This window comes from Lycorma delicatula, chromosome 1 (genome assembly GCF_047948215.1).
Source record: "Lycorma delicatula isolate Av1 chromosome 1, ASM4794821v1, whole genome shotgun sequence".
Taxonomy (NCBI): Eukaryota; Metazoa; Arthropoda; class Insecta; order Hemiptera; family Fulgoridae; genus Lycorma; species Lycorma delicatula.
In genome coordinates, this window is record NC_134455.1 from 119,033,155 (window position 1) to 119,052,682 (window position 19,528).

The 19,528-nt window shown below is 29.7% G+C and overlaps 1 protein-coding gene across 1 annotated transcript in view; it reads right to left on the minus strand.

Moving 5' to 3' along the window:
- Positions 1-2,883: 2,883 nt before the first annotated feature.
- The window catches only part of pyd3 (beta-ureidopropionase pyd3), a 43,577-nt gene continuing 26,932 nt past the window's right edge, over positions 2,884-19,528 (minus strand). The window contains exons 6-9 of the mRNA XM_075360094.1: positions 17,581-17,705; positions 16,771-16,963; positions 4,400-4,486; positions 2,884-3,137 (exon numbers count right to left, since the gene is read on the minus strand). Coding sequence (XP_075216209.1) covers positions 3,045-3,137; positions 4,400-4,486; positions 16,771-16,963; positions 17,581-17,705 — 498 coding nt within the window. The 3' untranslated portion in view covers positions 2,884-3,044. The remainder of the gene's footprint in view (positions 3,138-4,399; positions 4,487-16,770; positions 16,964-17,580; positions 17,706-19,528) is intronic.

Below are 19,528 nucleotides of genomic sequence, written 5' to 3' on the forward strand. Positions count from 1 at the left end.
TCATCCAACCGATAGCAGTATATGTTATTATCAATAAAAATTTTTCTCTGTTACCAGTTTACAACCTAACCGAAAAGAGAAAACATTCTTCTCTTTAAATTAATCTAATTTTTACATCTGATGAAGAAGTGTGCATCACAAAAGCACTAATGTTAAATATTATAAAAACAAGCAACAAGTGAATATTTTTATTTTATCATTATTGATAATATATATACATATATAATTTTTCTGAAATTAATGTTTTTAAGATTCATATTATTCCTTTGTACTGTTAAATTATATTTTTAAATCTTTTACTATAAACCAACTCATACAGAATATAGACAGATAATAAATAATTACAGAATAATAAATTAATATGCAATTTTCATTATTTTAGTATTTTTCAAAATTCAAATCTCTTTCTAATTAGCAATTTAATTAAATATTTCAATCATGACTGAGGTTATGGGATCCTGCGAAAGCAGTTTCAGGTAAAATTAAGGTGATATATCTTATCTCAAAACTCTGTATTAAATGGTTTATATTAATACTAGGGCTGTCCAGAAACTAACTTAGTTTTGAAATAAAAAACCAACCATATAAAAAACAAAATTATTATATCAATTGAAAGGGACAATCTTAAACTACTTTTCTACATAGTTGCCATTTAAATTGAGGCACTTATCATAACGATGCACAAGTTTTTCAATTCGTTCTCTGTAGAAATCTGCTGCCTTAGATTTCAACCACTGGTTTACACCAGCATGAAGTTCTGTGCTGTCAAAGCGCTACATTGCTAGCCAGGTCTTCATTGCTAGAAAGAGGTGGTAATTGTTCAGCATCAGATCTAGACTGTACAGTGGGTGATCAAACACCTCCCATCCAAGAGCTCTCAGGTGGATGTGCGTTGTTGTGAAAAAACAACACTTTTGAGCTCAGTTTTTCCCGACGCTTGTATTGTATTGCTTGCCTTAGTTTTGTCAATGTTTTAAACATTACCTTTCTCAGTTAATTGTTTTGCCACGTTCAAGGAAGTCAACCACAAGCACTCCCTCAGCATCCCAAAACACAGTTGCCATAATCTTTCTGGTTGACAACATTTGCAAATATTTTACTGGTTTTTTGGTTGAACTCATGTGCCCCCATTCCATGGACTGTCTTTTTCTCTCACAGTTGACATGCTTTATGTATGTCTCATCTCACATTACGACACAATCATGTAGTGTTACCATGCTTGTCATAGGCTTTGAGGAAATTCAGCAATGCAGCAAGACGCTGTTGTTTGTGGTCTTCCGTCAAGATTTTTGGTACCCATCTTGCACAAAACTTCTGATAACCAAGCTTCCTCAATACAATTTCATACAGTAAACTTCTTGAAATTTGGGAGAAATAAAGCAAGAGTTCCGTAATCGTAAAGTGGCAATTTTCACGAATTTTTATTGTTGATTTTCATCGTCAGTTCATCAGTCACATGACTAAGCCGACCACTGTGATCCTCATCATGAACATTGGTGTGGTCATTTTTAAACTGAATGTATCACTGCCTCACTCCACCTTCACTCAATCTCTGTATACTTCACAAAGTTGCTGATGAATTTCAATTAGTTTGAGGTTTTTGCCAGTAAAAACCTATCACTGAACGCACCTCACAACTTGCAGGATTTTATATTGAAGTGCGCATTTCAATAACTCACAACGAACAAAGTAAAAAAATCACAATCCACATGCTATGACAGCTTGATGCGTACTGATTGTAGAAACGTTTTGGCACCAAGATGGCGGCTCTGTCACCACCCATTTCCATGCTAGACACAAACATAAATTACTTTCTGGACCGCCCTCATAGAATTTTATTATATATGTTTTCTGTGATTCTTGGATCAATATTTTTATTATGTTATAACTATTTCTATTTAGTTTAATAGAACAATATATTAACATAGGAAGATTTTGATGCTAATTGATTTTTTAGGTAGTCTTAAATGAAAATCTGTTTTTACTTTTAAGTTTTTACAGTATACTTGTATATTATATTATTAAGTTGTTGTAGATCTGGTTTGCTTTATATATTAAGCTTATGACAATATGATGGATGTTTTAGGTAGATTTCATAAGAAAGCTACATATTGTAATGGGGTACCATGATTCCACTTCCAGAAAATTTTGATATATCTTCACATTTCACATCCCCCAGACCCCAAAACCATCGTCAGTTCAAAACTTTATATATATATATATATATATATATATATATATAATTTAATTTATAAGAAAGTGAAATATATATATATTTCACTTTCTTGTTGGCACGATAACTACCGTAATTTTGCGCCAGTCACTTTCAAATTGATACATAAAATATAACAACCCAAAATTTTGGTCGAGTTTGTTAATGGACAAAATCGGACCATAGGCGGGGGGGGGGGGGCGGAATGGGAGGGGCTTTTTCACTGTCTCACAAAAAAGATCTCTCTTAGTTAAATTGCTGAACATAGGTTTCCTTATATGCATAGCAAAAATGCTTGGAAGGCTAAAATTTTGACTAAAAAAAAAACAAAAAAAAAAAAATATATATATATATCAATGCAGATCTTCAGGACTGTGTTCAACGGAATTAACAGTGGTTTTTATCTCATTAGATAAGTATGGTACATTTTGGGTAATATGTCCCGTGGGTAATCAAAACTTTTTAACTGATTACAAGTCAGAAAATTATAAAATTTTAAAAACTCATTCTTTTGTAAAACCAGATTTACTATAATCTCAAAACTAAATCTCTCTAAATCTCAAAACTTTAAGAACATTTTTCTTCAAAATGAGTTTTTTTATCAGTTACCATCCTTTTCACTAGGAGGATATTTCTTACTCACTTTTCTCAGATACTAATTAATAACTACATTTTAAGTAACTTTTTACAATTTTATTATGTACAAATTTACAATTGCCCTGCACAATTAGCTGTACTACATTGCAGAAGTATCAGAAATAAAATAACAATCACCAATGTCAATAGCAAAATATAGTATTTATAATACAATGATATATATCCAGTCGTGTATTTACTGATTACATTTATTTATAATTTGTGGTTTATAATTTATATCAACTGCTTTTGTCAGTGACTCTGCGTAGAGTGGTAGTCTTTGTGTCATCTGAAAACCAATTATAAAAAATTAACAAGCTCAAATTACTTATAATATAATCATAAAATAATTGGTATATAAAAAGTTATCTAATATTCAGGAGTTTGATTTTTAGATACTATTAGAAAAAAAGGCTAACTGTTTTTAAAACAGAAATTGATTATTTTAAGAAACAGAAATATTTTTATAAAGATAATTTTTTTTATTTTTATTTTTATTTTTTTTTATCTGTTTAGAATGACATTCTCAATAATAAATAAATACTGAAATCTATCTTTTCAATTTTTGATACAGCAGCCAAGCTAATTCTTAAATCAATATCTCAGAAAATAATATTTTAATAAAATCATGTTTTATTAGATAAATTGTTAAAATTTTATTAAGAATAAAATTTCAAGTTAGAAAAATAATTACCAAAGTTAAAACCAATAACCAATATCAGTTACACAAGTAAAAAATTATACACCTACAACAACTACATCAACTTATTATGTACTGATGTGAGGAACATGTTACTAATATATTGGATGACTTTTTTAAATTTAGTACAAGTATTTGACAATACATTCACTTATCAACTTTTTAAAGGGCTAGTATACTCAACTTTTTAAATCCTCTTCAATGGAATTTAATAAATAAAGAAAAATGTACATGCTTTTAAGCAAAAGACTTGTGGCTAAATACTCTAACATCTTTATAAAAATGTTGTAATCTTGGAATTTCAATCTATTCTAAATAATATAGACTTTTACATAGTTGCTTACAATGGCATATTGCTAATATTGTTGATTTTCAATTTTTTTTTTTTGATCCTGTAATATCTTTCAATTATAAATCTTATTTCACTACTTCCTAACACATCTAATTTTAAACTATTTTTCTATTTCTCTTCAGTAGTCCCTGTAATCCCCGAGTGGAGATGTAATCAGGAGATAATTTAATTAAGAGGAGTCCATGTCAGAATGCAATAAACAAAGAAATGAAAAAATTAAATATGACTTAGTATTTCAGTTTTTAATAACATATTACTCAAAATGTAAGATATCTGCAGTTTAACCATCATTCAAGGTGCTATTAAACAACAATTGGAAGGATCATTCTGCTCCCTATCAGGGATCACTCCTTAATTTGTCTTTTCTATAAATATCCACCTATGTTGTGATAGCACCTGTGATTTGATTTATTCAATTATCAAAGGTATTCAGGTTTCCTTATTAACCACATCTTAAATTTTTGAAAAAAGCTTAAAAATATAAATAAACTGACTGTACCTGGAAACACCATACATCCTTGACTTGTCTACATAAATTTAGGTCAAGTTCAGCAACTAGTAACCCCTCTTTATTTCTTGAAAGACTCTGAAAAAAATGATAGTTTTTTAATTACTTTTTTTTAAATTGTCATACACACAATGCTAATTTACATGATGTCTTTATTTCGTCAGTTACAAAAAACTGTCGTTATTTATATGAGCAGAAAACTGAATTAAAATTGTAGTCAATAAAAATCACTTAACATATATTTCAACTTCAATAAATAAGTAAAATAATAATCTATACAAAATTAGTACTTAAAAATTTTACTATACATTAAGCAATTGATATGAGCAGCAGTAAATATTTTAGTTTCAACAGTGGTATTATGAATCCTGATGTGTTCATAAAGTTACATAAACACAACTGACCCTTATAGATGAGATGAATCCACACACATTCACGTAAATCTGCACTCATTTCAGTAAAATTAATAAAAAGTGACATATTTTGATATAAAGGATAACTTAAATTGAGATCCAGCCACAGAGTTAAAAATTTTTAATAGTAAAAGGTTGATCAGAGTCTTGCAAGATTATTGTCAAATGATTCATAATTTATCTTGAGAAAAACAGAAGAGAGATTCTGGAGTGGTTTTAACTGAGCCTTGAATCAAGTAAATACTTCAAAAAATGTTGCAATTTAAGAAGATACTAAATGTGATACTTTGCAACATGTCTTGATATTAAGATATGTTAAGACAAGTACAACTCAACCCAGAGATGATGTGGAACTTTAATAAGGAAAAATGAAGTAAGTCACTACATTTTAAATTGAAAATACAATATTTGATCTGATTCTACCGCTTTATGTTGAGAGCATTCCCAAAATATTAAGATTTAGTAATATTTAGTATTTAGATTTAGTATTATTTAGTAATATTTAGATTTTGTTTTTTCTTTTGTAGATGTTTTATAGCTCTGCCATTCCTTTGACATCTGTGGTAGAGTGATACAATATATTTCATAAATAATTGGGGTTTGAATCCTTATCAGGTTTGGTGTTTTTCATGCATTACTCCATTAAAAAATAGCACTGATTAAAAAACTGTAGCTGACAGACAGTTTCTAGAGAAAATAAATAGAAATGTTGGATTAAGTTAAGACATGATCAATGTGCAGGCAGTTTTAAATAAGGTAGTCATCAATAAAAATGACAAACTGAGCTCTCAACTGTGAATCTAAATTAAAATTTATAAATTACATTTATGACATACAAAAAAAATAATAATTTGTTAATATAACTTAACTAAGTAAGTATAACTTTAACTAAGTAAGTATAACTTTAACTAAGTTAAAATGATCGGTGAAGTCCCACCCCATCTATTTTCATTATAACTGTTTTAATTTCTACTTTCATGAGAGATTGAGAGGTAGGGCCTTGGTTTCTTGGTTTATGTTTTTTTCAAGAGATATTTTAATAAACATAAAATTTTTTGACTGAAGAGTTGAGCAGACTGAAGAGGAATGTCTGATTTATGAGACAATTTGTCAGATAAGTAATGAAAAATTAAAAATAGTAACAACAAAACTGAGGGCAACTAAACATCTCTGTTACAAATACAACATTTAAAAATATCCAGATAAAGTATCGCATACATAGAACAAGCAGAATCCTGTTCTAAAACTGAACTTCCTTTCAAAGATGAGGCATCAACCTTTTTCTGCAAAAAAAAACAATCGTAATATCCTAACCTTATATTATCCCTAGCATGATTAGACTTCACAGTAAATGAATGTGTATTGTGGTCTGCCTGTTACCAGTATTTTGGATACCTACAATGAATTTATTATTTATTCTATAAGGTAAAATTAGATTATAATAACATTTTTACAGTAAATTATTTTAGTGCTATTATTTTTTTAAGTAAAATGTTAAATTCACATTTTAAAGAATTAAATATATTTGAAATGCACAGACGTAGCAACAAAGGTTGTTCTGTTACTAGCTTGAGCCAGCTAGTGCTGCACTCTAGTATCTACTAGCGCTGGCCTGTGAGTCAGTTTCATACTGCCATTTGAGCGAAGAATCCTGTTCAGTACGGTCATGCATTCTCTTAGTCTAATGTGACTTGTTTTGTATAGTATTTTAAGTGTGTCTAATGTGACAAAAATAAACTATCCTAGAAGAACATGCTTCCATCATTTCATCTGAATACCAATACAGTCCACGTTAGCTCTAAAGACTTAACATCTGTTTTTGGTCCTACGACCCGAATCGTTTAAAATGCGATTGTGGCGTCTCCAAACTGGATCTTGTAGTATTTATGATTTTATAAACAGTGTTAAATAGCATTACTTAATGTTTCATAAGAACTGTGTGAACATTAAATTCATCGAACAGTGTACATTCAAGGGTACAAGTGGCATTAGAAGGAAATGTGTAAAATTAAATACATTTTAAATAGCTTGTAACATGCAGTTATGCATAAGATTATAACAATAGTGGTTATACGTTGTGGGTCTTCAATAATACCGGTTTTGTAAGCTTCACAGTGTTAGAACTGTACTGCATACGCACACTCACAGTCGCAGTTCATGCTACATTTATTGTTTATTTTTGAACTGAAGCAAGACCAATACCAGCAGGTGACAGCATATCAAGTATACATTGGGACAACCTTATTCACTCAACTTCCGATTTTTTTTTTTGTCTTCAGTCATTTGACTGGTTTGATGTAGCTCTCCAAGATTCACTATCTAGTGCTAGTTGTTTCATTTCGGTATACCCTCTACATCCTACATCCCCAACAATTTGTTTTACATATTCCAAACGTGGCCTGCCTATAAAATTTTTCCCTTCTACCTGTCCTTCCAATATTAAAGCGACTATTCCAGGATGCCTTAGTATGTGGCCTATAAGTCTGTCTCTTCTTTTAACTATATTTTTCCAAATGCTTCTTTCTTCATCTATTTGCCGCAATACCTCTTCATTTGTCACTTTATCCACCCATCTGATTTTTAACATTCTCCTATAGCACCACATTTCAAAAGCTTCTAATCTTTTCTTCTCAGATACTCCTGACATTTAAATTAATTTTTGATGTAAACAAATTATATTTCTTACTGAAGGCTTGTTTAGCTTGTGCTATTCGGCATTTTATATCGCTCCTGCTTCGTCCATCTTTAGTAATTCTACTTTCCAAATAACAAAATTCTTCTACCTCCATAATCTTTTCTCCTCCTATTTTCACATTCAGTGGTCCATCTTTGTTATTTCTACTACATTTCATTACTTTTGTTTTGTTCTTGTTTATTTTCATGCGATAGTTCGTGCGTAGGACTTCATCTATGCCGTTCATTGTTTCTTCTAAATCCTTTTTACTCTCGGCTAGAATTACTATATCATCGGCAAATCGTAGCATATTTATCTTTTCACCTTGTACTGTTACTCCGAATCTAAATTGTTCTTTAACATCATTAACTGCTAGTTCCATGTAAAGATTAAAAAGTAACGGTGACAGGGAACATCCTTGTCGGACTCCCTTTCTTATTGCGGCTTCTTTCTTATGTTCTTTAATTATTACTGTTGCTGTTTGGTTCCTGTACACGTTAGCAATTGTTCTTCTACCTCTGTATTTGAACCCTAATTTTTTTAAAATACTGAACATTTTATTCCAGTCTACGTTATCGAATGCCTTCTCTAGGTCTATAAACGCCAAGTATGTTGGTTTGTTTTTCTTTAATCTTCCTTCTTCTATTAATCTGAGGCCTAAAATTGCTTCCCTTGTCCCTATACTTTTCCTGAAACCAAATTGGTCTTCTCCTAACACTTTCTCCACTCTCCTCTCAATTCTTCTATATAGAATTCTAGTTAAGATTTTTGATGCATGACTCTAGTTAAACTAATTGTTCTGTATTCTTCACATTTATCTGCCCCTGCTTTCTTTGATATCATTACTATAACACTTTTTTTGAAGTCTGACGGAAATTCCCCTTTTTCATAAATATTACACACCAGTTTGTATAATCTATCAATCGCTTCCTCACCTGCACTGCGCAGTAATTCTGCAGGTATTCCGTCTATTCCAGGAGCCTTTCTGCCATTTAAATCTTTTAATGCTCTCTTAAATTCAGATCTCAGTATTGTTTCTTCCATTTTCATCCTCCTCAACTTCCTCTTCTTCCTCTATAACACCATTTTCTAATTCATTTCCTCCGTATAACTCTTCAAATATTCCACCCATCTATCGACTTTACCTTTCGTATTATATATTGGTGTACCATCTTTGTTTAACACATTATTAGATTTTAATTTATGTACCCCAAAATTTTCCTTAACTTTCCTGTATGCTCCGTCTATTTTACCAATGTTCATTTCTCTTTCCACTTCTGAACACTTTTCTTTAATCCACTCTTCTTTCGCCAGTTTGCACTTTCTGTTTATAGCATTTCTTAATTGCCGATAGTTCCTTTTACTTTCTTCATCACTAGCATTCTTATATTTTCTACGTTCATCCATCAGCAGCAATACATCGTCTGAAACCCAAGGTTTTCTACCAGTTCTCTTTATTCCGCCTAAGTTTGCTTCTGCTGATTTAAGAATTTCCTTTTTAACATTCTCCCATTCTTCTTCTACATTTTCTACCTTATCTTTTTTACTCAGACCTCTTGCGATGTCCTCCTCAAAAATCTTCTTTACCTCCTCTTCCTCAAGCTTCTCTAAATTCCACCGATTCATCTGATACCTTTTCTTCAGGTTTTTAAACCCCAATCTACATTTCATTATCACCAAATTATGGTCGCTATCAATGTCTGCTCCAGGGTTAGTTTTGCAGTCAACGAGTTGATTTTTAAATCTTTGCTTAACCATGATATAATCTATCTGATACCTTGCAGTATCGCCTGGCTTTTTCCAAGTGTATATTCTTCTATTATGATTTTTAAATTGGGTGTTGGCAATTACTAAATTATACTTCGTGCAAAACTCTATAAGTCGGTCCCCTCTTTCATTCCTTTTGCCCAGCCCGTATTCACCCACTATATTTCCTTCCTTGCCTTTTCCAATGCTTGCATTCCAATCTCCAACTATTATTAAATTTTAATCTCCTTTTACGTGTTTAATTGCTTCATCAATCTCTTCGTATACACACTCTACCTCATCATCATCATGGGCGCTTGTACGCATATGGACGTTAACAATCGTTGTCGGTTTAGGTTTTGATTTTATCCTTATTACAATGATTCTAAACTTCTGATTATTAAATATAATTTAATATTACTTTATATATTTATTATTTATTTTTAACAGTATTATTTTATAATAATTTAAGTTATTATAAATTTACTACTTAATTATCTGTCAATATTATGGTTCCAGTCAAAATGGAATTTAAAGATGTAATTAAGGTACGAGGTATTATGAAAAACTGTATAGCAAAATTAAAAACATTCATTGATAATTTTAATTCCGATTCAGACAATTATGATCTGTTCACTATAAAATTGAATAAGCTGTTAGAATATGAAAAAACCTTTTTTGAAATTCACTCTGCAATAAAATTGCATAAAGATGCAACAGATAAAGACTTAGAGAATAGACATATATGATATTTTTGATAAACTTAAATTAAAACATAAAAACTAGAAAATCGGTTCAAAAATTCAGCTGTAACTGACTCAAATAAAATAGTTAACAAACCCAATCAAATTACATTAAAACCTATACAAATTGAGCCCTTCATGGGGATGTGAGAGCTTGGCATAAGTTTTTTGATCTTTTTAATAGTTTAGTCCATAACCACAAGGAATTATCTGATGTTGAAAGATTTTACTACCTTACAAATTTCTTAAGGGGTATGCACTAGATGTAATAAGAAATTTATCAGTAACATGTGAAAATTATGAAACTGCAATAAAATTACTTAAAGCTTGTTATGACAACATACGGCTAATTGCAGTCAAACATACTGTAGAAATTATTAAACTAAAACCATTTTAAAAAAGGAAAATTTATCCAAATTAATTCAAATATAAATGTATTACAGAATCGAAATATTAGTCATTTAGAATTTATAAATACAATTTATAATACATTTATAATATAATTTATTACTCAAAATTTAAATTTAAATACTTTAAAAGACTAGGAAGAAACATTAGACATTAGACTAGGAAGAAAATGAATTTCGAAAGTTAGAACAACTTATTTCCTTCTTAGAATCTAAGAGTAAATTACTTAAATCCATCGACACAGTTCAAGGTAATGAAAATGCACAGTCATCTAATGTAAGCTTTAGCCGCAAAAGATATGATTTTTCCACACCTATTTCTAATAAAAATGTATTTTATGTAACTAATTCTAATAATTTTATGTGTGAATTATGTAAAACTAGCAAACCATCAATTGTATCAGTGTGATAAATGTTTAAAATATGATATTAATAAAAAGAAAAAAATTGTATTTCAGGAAAAATTATGTCTTAATTGTTTAAGTAAACAGCATATCGTAAAAGATTGCCCAAGCAATCAAAAATGTAAAAAAATGCTCACAAAAGCATCATACATCGATTCATTTAGATAAAGCGCTGCAAGAGTCAGCAAATAAATCTTCCAAGCCAAATCAAGCTCCTCCAACTAATAGGTCATATTGTACTTTAAAATCAGAACCTAACAAGTCTGTTTTACTTGCAACAGCTGTAGTTAATGTCAAGGATAAACAAGGTAATTTCATTCAAGTCGGGTTTTACTTGATTCTGCTTTAATTTCATTTTGTACTGAAGGGCTTGCTGCTAAATTTGAGCTTCAAACCGAACCTGTCTTAATGTCGATATCAGGTATTAGTAATGTTGTTACTCAGTCGAAGTTAAGTGTTAATTTAAATATTAATTGTAGGTATGAAAATTTTAATTTTATCTTGAAATGTCATATACTGTCATCAATTACAGTTTGTTACTGATGATTTTAGATGGAGCCGACTGGGAAATTCCTTGTCATCTTTTTCTTGCTGATCCTAATTTTGATATCCCTGGGCAAGTGGATAATCTTCTAGGAGCTCCATATTATCCTTCTTTGCTTAAGCTGTCCAGTTAACTCATAATTCTAATCATACTATACTTCAAGAAACTCGTCTTGGTTTTACAGCCTCTGGTCAAATCCCTACTAAACCTATTAACGGACAAATAATTCCTGTCCGGCGTAGTCATGCATTCTCTTAGTCTAATGTGACTTGTTTTGTATATTATTTTAAGTGACAAAATTTTTTAATGTGACAAAATTAAATTCAACTATCCTAGAAGAACATGGTTTCATAATTTCATCCAAATACCAATACAGTCCATACTAGCTCTAAAGACTTAACAATAGCAATAAAGGTTTTTATTTCGAATTTGAAAAATAATTATGTAATTGCTTCATTTGTAGGAAAAATGCCACAAAAACAAGTTTAAAAATTAACATAAGGACTGAAAAAGGTTTTCCAAGATATTTGTATACAAATCTCTAAGGAAAATATTAATTTTATGACTTCTGAAAATAAAATTTAGAGGTATAGGACATGGTCTAAAGCAAGAAGAATTAAGATAGATATGTCTTCAGAGGATGGACAGTCAAACATTTCTAATAAAATATTTATGCTGGAGAAAGCTAGAAAGAGAGAAAGAGAATGGAAACTGAAACTGGCTCTGTAAAAGCATTAGAAAATATAATCATTTCAGAAAAATAAACTGCAAATGAACAAACTAAAATTTAGGCAAGATGACTTAAAAATATACAAGGGGCTTTCAATAATTAACACAACAAATTGATGTAGAGAAAAAATAATTCATTCAATGACAATGAAACCTTTTGATGGTCAAGTTGGCAACCTTGGGAACAGATTTAATCAGCTGTTTGAATATAAATAATCTAAACATAACCTCTTTTGTTGATTTCAGAATGTCAGCTTCGCTTGAAAAGTGTACGTCGGAAAAGCATCATTCAGTGATGAGATTTTTGCTAGAAGGTTTAAAACCAGCAGAAATGTACTCAAGAATGTCAAAATAGTATGGTGAAGAGTGTTTAAACCGCAATGAATAACATGTGTAAATGAAGAGAGTGAACCAGTTTAATTCAAGAACAGGTATGACTGATCTTCATCACTCTGAAAGCCCAGTTGAAGTTTGACTACCACACTGCAAAATCACAAATGATCTTATTCACAAAGACAGGCGAGTCAAAATTTCCCAGTGCTAGATTTTGTAATTTTTGTATTGGAACCGCGCATTCAATCATTCATGACATGCTGAATTATCACAAAATGTGTTCTAGATGGGCTCCAAAAGTTGACTCAAGCCCATAAAGACACCCGGATTTGAATTTGTTCTGAGCTCAAAGAACAGTTTGAAGCAAAAAACCTGTGATGAAACATGAATACACCATTTTGAGCCTGAACCCAAATGGCAAAGTCTTGAGTGGAAACATCCAGATTTGCCCACAAAAAAATTCAAAACTCATGTGTCAGCTGGTAAAGTGATGCTGATGATCTTCTGGGATTTGCAAGGGCCAATTTTTAGTTACTGTTTAGAAAAACATCATACCATGAACAGCGAGTACAATTCTAACTTGCTCCAACAGAAAGTGACAACTTGTAAATATAAATTATTTACGCCAAGGTAGATTTGAGGGCTGTTTAACAATATTTGCTGATGTATTACCCTCTGTTATGAAAAGTAGGCAAAGTTCCACTGATATGTTGAGAATTAAAATGTAGCGTGACCTGGATAGATTAAGACAATTGTAAGCACTAAAACAAATTTTACAATTTTTAGTGTAAGTGAGAAATTAAAATTAAATAAGCCATTCATTATATTATAGATGTTAATGTATTCAGATGATACAGCAATGTAATAGTAGTGTAGAGATAGTTTAAGTAAAACAAGTGTCCAGGATTAGTAGTTAAACATTTTCTTGGAAAGATCATATTAGTAAGAATTTTTTGCGTAGAAAAAAAAAAATTAGCAATCTCAAATTGAAAACAGTGAGGAAGCTTTTTCTTTGATCCTATTTTATAAAAAAATGTTTTATAATTACTTTACTTTGCATTGGTTAATTCACTTACAATATGGAACTGCTTATTGGGTTGGTTAATGCCTAAGTAATATTAAATTAATAATTACTTTTCAAAAGAAAATTATTCATTTAGAAATAAAGCAATGCTTGACACATACTTTTTTTATTCTGTGAACATAAAATACTACCTTAAGGACTTTTATGCAAAATACATTTTTTTTTTTTTAATTAGAAGAAAAGTCAACAATATTGAGTTTGGTGAATGGAAGTTAAATTTAGATAGGCAAATACTTATTCTTAAAAAAAATCAAAGAGTAAAATGTTTAAAAGATTATATATTATTTTACTTTAAAGATTTTTAACAAGGAGTGAATAATAAAATGAATTGTTGTTCCATTTAAAAGGTAGATAATAAAAGTTACACACACAGACATATTTTTTTAAACAGAATTTTAACAATGTTTTGCAAAATTAAAAATAATTGGTTTTGGATAAAGTAATGTGAATAAAACCTTTTCTTTCATAATGATACCTATTAATTGGAAACATATGCAACATTAAATTCTATTAACAGCAGTAGTAGTGGATTAAAATCTACCTTTTAAACCTGTTGAATATCATCCTTATTTTTTTGATAAGTGATGGTAACCATCAACACTGGTTCTCTAGGTTCCCTAATTTCATAAATTGTTTGGTAACAACATTAAAACTATATTATAACCATTGCTTTCAAATCACATGTGTGCAATTAAAAGAGCTGACAACAAAGTTGTAATACCTTCCTAGCATTGGTTATTTATTCTTATTTAGAGAAAAAAATAATTATTCATGAAAATTTACTTAAGATTTCTTTTTTGGGGCAGAAGGTAATTTATGATGAAGTTTTATTGTAAAATTATGGTTTTATGTTTAAATAAGCCAGAAAAGTTTTAAAAATACAAAAAATCATTATTCTTTAATGTTTTCCTACTCCCCCACTTCCAAAAACCTTTTTTTGATTTTTCAACATTTCACATTAATGATAAAAAAAATATTAAAAGTACAACCAATAAAAAGTTACCCAAAACTTATTTTTTGAGGGTGGGGATGAATTATGATGAAATTTTATTGTAATATTACTATTAAAAGTATATTAATTAAATTTTTAATGATATTAAAAATTTTAATAAACCAAAAATGTTTTGGAAAATTCAAAAAATTGATATTTTTAAACTTATGTAAGTTTCCCTCCCTTAACATTGCCCCCACAGTATTTTTTCGGGGGTCGCTTACATTACTACTATGCCTAGGAAGACATTAAAAGAAATTTGGTTAAAAAATGTGCAATAAATAAAAGATTTTTTGTAGAAGAGGGAATTATGGGGCAATTTTTTTTTTAAATCATATAAACATGTACACATGTACTGAACTTAATATAAGGTGGGGTTATATTTGCACAATTTTGAGAAAATTGACTCCCAAAACCCCTACTCCCACCTTCTGGATATATTGATTGCAAAATTTTACCAACTCCCCATATACACAAGGCTCTGCACAAAATGTCCTCAAAATCTATTTATCCAGTTAAAAACTATTAAGTTTCAAATACACCAACACAAATATGTACATATGCACACATTTATATGAATATTACCCCTACCCACTTTTTTTTTGTTTTTTGAGATTCCTAGGTGAAACGTTGAGAAATGTAAAAAACCCATATCCCATTTTTTGACTGATTACCAAACTTTCCTTTCTGCAGCATACCTCTAAAGCTATGATGCCAGGAAAGTAAAAATTATCTTTTATATATATAAATAATGATTTTTTTTTTTTAGCTGCATGTTTATGTTTACTCTACATAATTTGAATACCAAAGTAATTATATTATATTTCTATTATTTGTAAAATGTAAAAAATTATGGAATTTAATACTTTTTTTCTTGAACATTTATGAAAATAAATTAACATAAGTAAAACAAATTATACTTACTTTAAAACAAAGATAAAAGTAACTAATCTTCTACAATTTTGTACACCAATAAGATTACTTTTATTTAAGATAATCAAATCAATCGAAAGATAGATAAATTTTCATTTTTAATCAGCACTACTTATCATCACACAATTTGGATTATACAATACTGTACAAAGTTAAAATTTGAAATATCTATTTTACGTAATTCTCTACAATTTGTCTTTATTACAAGTTCTATATTACTATAATATGAAACTACTACAAAATACACAGCATTAAATCATACCTGCTGTAAAATAAAATATTGCATAAAACATATATATTTGCAATACACATGTAGAAGGATAATTGAATCCAAAAGATACTGCACTTATAATATTAAAAAAAATTTATACTTTTTTGGCACTTTTGAATATCCAAATTTCCTTGAAAAAATTCCTATACTACTGCTATATTCTGGTATATTAATAAAATTATAGTATTAATTTCTACAGCAATATTATTTAGATTATTCAGTATAAAAGCAAACATTGGTAAAATTTTAACATAATCTTTCTTTATGTATCTCAATTTTTAAAACAGTAAACACTTTTTTCAACCAAGATTTGGCTTGCTGTTTAAACCTGATTGGATCATTATCTGAATTATTAGTATATATTCTTAAACCTAATTGAATCTATGAAATAATATCTATACATAAAGATAATATCTATCTAACTTATTTTTTCAATTTTAATAAAATTTCAACTTCATATGTTTTTTTTACAATATCTTGCATAATATTTTTTTTTCTTTTCATTCAATGAAATTCTAAAAGAAATGCTGGATAATCTTGAAAAAAATTGGTATAACATCAAGTAAAATCTATATATAACTAATGTAATTTCCAGAAATTACAGTCCAAAGAACTGTAATGATGTAAAATGAGTCCAGACTCATTCTAAATATAATAATTTAAAACCATTTAGCATGTTCACTAAAGCTGCAACTTATATTTATGTAATTTAAGTTTAGCAGTTTACTCAAAGCTGAAGTAAACTAAAAAAGCATTAATAATATACCTATATTTTTTTAAACTTTTAAAATCAATATATTTTTATATTGCTGAATACAAAGAAAATGTATAAATCCTTTTTATTTAATCTTATAAATCCTGACTAGTTAATTGGATTTGAGTAAAGCCAATGAAAACAAGGCCATCAGTGGTTTATCTTTGTGAAAATTCTAAAAGTATGCAGTTTTGTGAAATAAATTAAAATTATATATTTGATACAGTTATCAGAACTATTTTACTGGAAATAAATTATTACTCTTCATGCTACCTTTAGTAATGCACATTTAATAAGAAATAATACTATAAATAAAAAAATACAAACTGTACTTACAGAACTTCTGGAGCCATCCGGTGCAGCAACATAGCTTGAGCCATAGAATTCTCCAAATTCTTTATGTGCAGGTTTACCATCTCCTGAAGTGAATTCATTGGGAAATTCTTCTGTACCAACTCTGTTAATTGCACATGTAAAATAACAGTTTGCAATAGCTGCATTCCTTGCTTCTATACCCCATAATGGCTCACTGAAAGATACAGATGAGAATTCATAACATAAACAGATATTTAAAAAAAAAACTGATTAATTCAAATAATTTCACTGAAAATGCTGCCAAGATAAATTAGTCTAGCATCTGATTAGCGAAGCTAGTTATTCATCACAAAATAATGAAACACAACAATAAAACCTCGATAATATATTTTTACTGTGCATGATCCAATTTCTGTGTCAATTTTTCTGACAGAAATGTAGAAACTCCAACTTTCTTTATGTTTAATTATCTTTTAAAACAGATACTCATTAATGTGCTTGACAACAGTGATCTGGCTCATCACTAGTTATGTCATTTTTATCTTTTAGTGAACATCATTTCACTTTCAGGATGCAAGTAGTTCACTACGCTCAAGTCATAATCAAATCATCAAGTACTAGGGATGCAGTTTATTAATCTTCTGACTAAATAATATTGTGACTGACATATTTTTAATATATTTAAAAAAAGAACCATTTTCTTCAAAATTAAAAATAAATACGACGAATACAACTGATCTTTAATTTTTCAACTGTAATAATTACTTTCAGCGGCCTCACACAGGGCCATTAAAAGTTTATGTATTTTTTTGTGACAATATATAATCTTACCTCAAATCTCCAACAGTAGCAGATGGATTAAACACAATCTCTGCACCATTTATGCCAAACATTAGCCAGTTCAAAGGATGGTGTCTACCGTAGCAAATGTTTACTCCTATCTTACCATATCTTGTCTGAAAAATAAATGATAATTACAAAATCAGATATTTTTAGTCAGTTAGAGCAAATCAATTAATGTAAAAACTTTCATCATATTTATAGTACAGTATAAAATGGTGATAAATTTGAGAATAGCCCTTTTTGAATCATTTGAACAATTTTAATAAACTACACCTGAAGTGTCTAAAAACAAAGCAAAGCAACCTCCAGTGAAATAAGTTTTACAGGGGAGACCAATATCATTTTCAGATATTTTTATGAAGTGGAATTCTTTGAAATGTCAGTTAATACTTTAGTGAAGCATTAAGAATGTAGGCCACAAAATTTTACTAGTTTCTTTATAAAGAATATTTAAATAAAGCAATTTAAATCTGGAGATTGTTGGTTTTGCTTCCAAAAACTGGATATAAGATGTTTGGTGTTTACTGGATTAGCTAGTTAGTTAAATTTACCTTACTTTGAAATGATAAAATGTGTTATAAACTGTATATTAATTTACATTGTATTTACCATAAGAAAATTGAATTAATAAATTGAAATACCTGAATTTTAATTAAAAAGGTTACTATAATTAAGAGGTTAGTGCTGTGTAGTAATGAGTTACAATAAAACTATGAAACACTAACTAATATATACGAATAAAAAATGTTTATATTATCTACCCAAAAAATTATAGAACAAAAGTTTTATTGCATAACCAAAAAACTTATAACTATGATTAATTTTATTAAACAACAAGTTCTGGAGATTCTTTCATATAATCACACAAGTTCTCCTCTTCTGGATCTTCTGCTACAGGATGACCAATAGAAAAGTTCTCAGGAATTAGGATTTTAAAAAATTCTTGATGTATGTGTGACGTGTATCATCTGATGCATGTCACACATGCATCCTGAACTGTTTGTAAAGTTGTATAGATAGCATTGTCTCTTCCAGCAAGCTTTCTGATCTGGTACCTTTAGTAATGGCAAGTTTTTTGACAACCAAATGGCAGAACCATAACACCAGAATTTTTCCCTTTTAACAGTGAATAAAATGCTTTTGTTCATCTTTTATGGATTATTTTTAGCTCTAATATTTTATTCTTTTTGCCAACATTTTTTCAACTTTGATTATTTTTATTATTTTCTAAACATTTTTTTTTTTTTACCCTCACTTCTAGATCGGTCTGAACTGGATGGGGGTATAACTCTTTTGAGGTTCTCTAACAAGCTCTTTTGAGGGTGTTATTTGCCAACTCAAATGAAGGATACCGAGACACCCTCACCGGTTCGGGTCTTTTCAACCTACACTAATCCCCCGGAGTCCCCAGCCGTTCATTGAGACTGGCACACCAGAGCATGCCGCCCTCACAGTTGGGGCTATCCGCTGTGACTTTTTTTTCCTGTTTAGCCTCCAGTAACTACTGTTTAGATAATTCTTCACAGGATGAATGAGAATGATATGTATGAGTGTAAATGAAGTGTAGTCTTGTACATTCTCAGTTCGACCATTCCTGAGATGTGTGGTTAATTGAAACCCAACCACCAAAGAACACCGGTATCCACGATCTAGTATTCAAATCCATGTAAAAATAACTGGCTTTACTAGGACTTGAACGCTGGAACTCTCGACTTCCAAATCAGCTGATTTGGGAAGACGCGTTAATCACTAGACCAACCTGGCGGGTTTGCCGTGACTCTAACAACCCCCTCAATCTCCCCTCGTTGACCTTTTGTTCAATCACATCTGTCACAAAACGTTCAACTGCCTTCCACTGTTTGACAGAATTCAACATATAATCTATGAGGGTTTCTGGTGTTAGCCCTGATATACTGCCCATGAATCTTTTAACCTC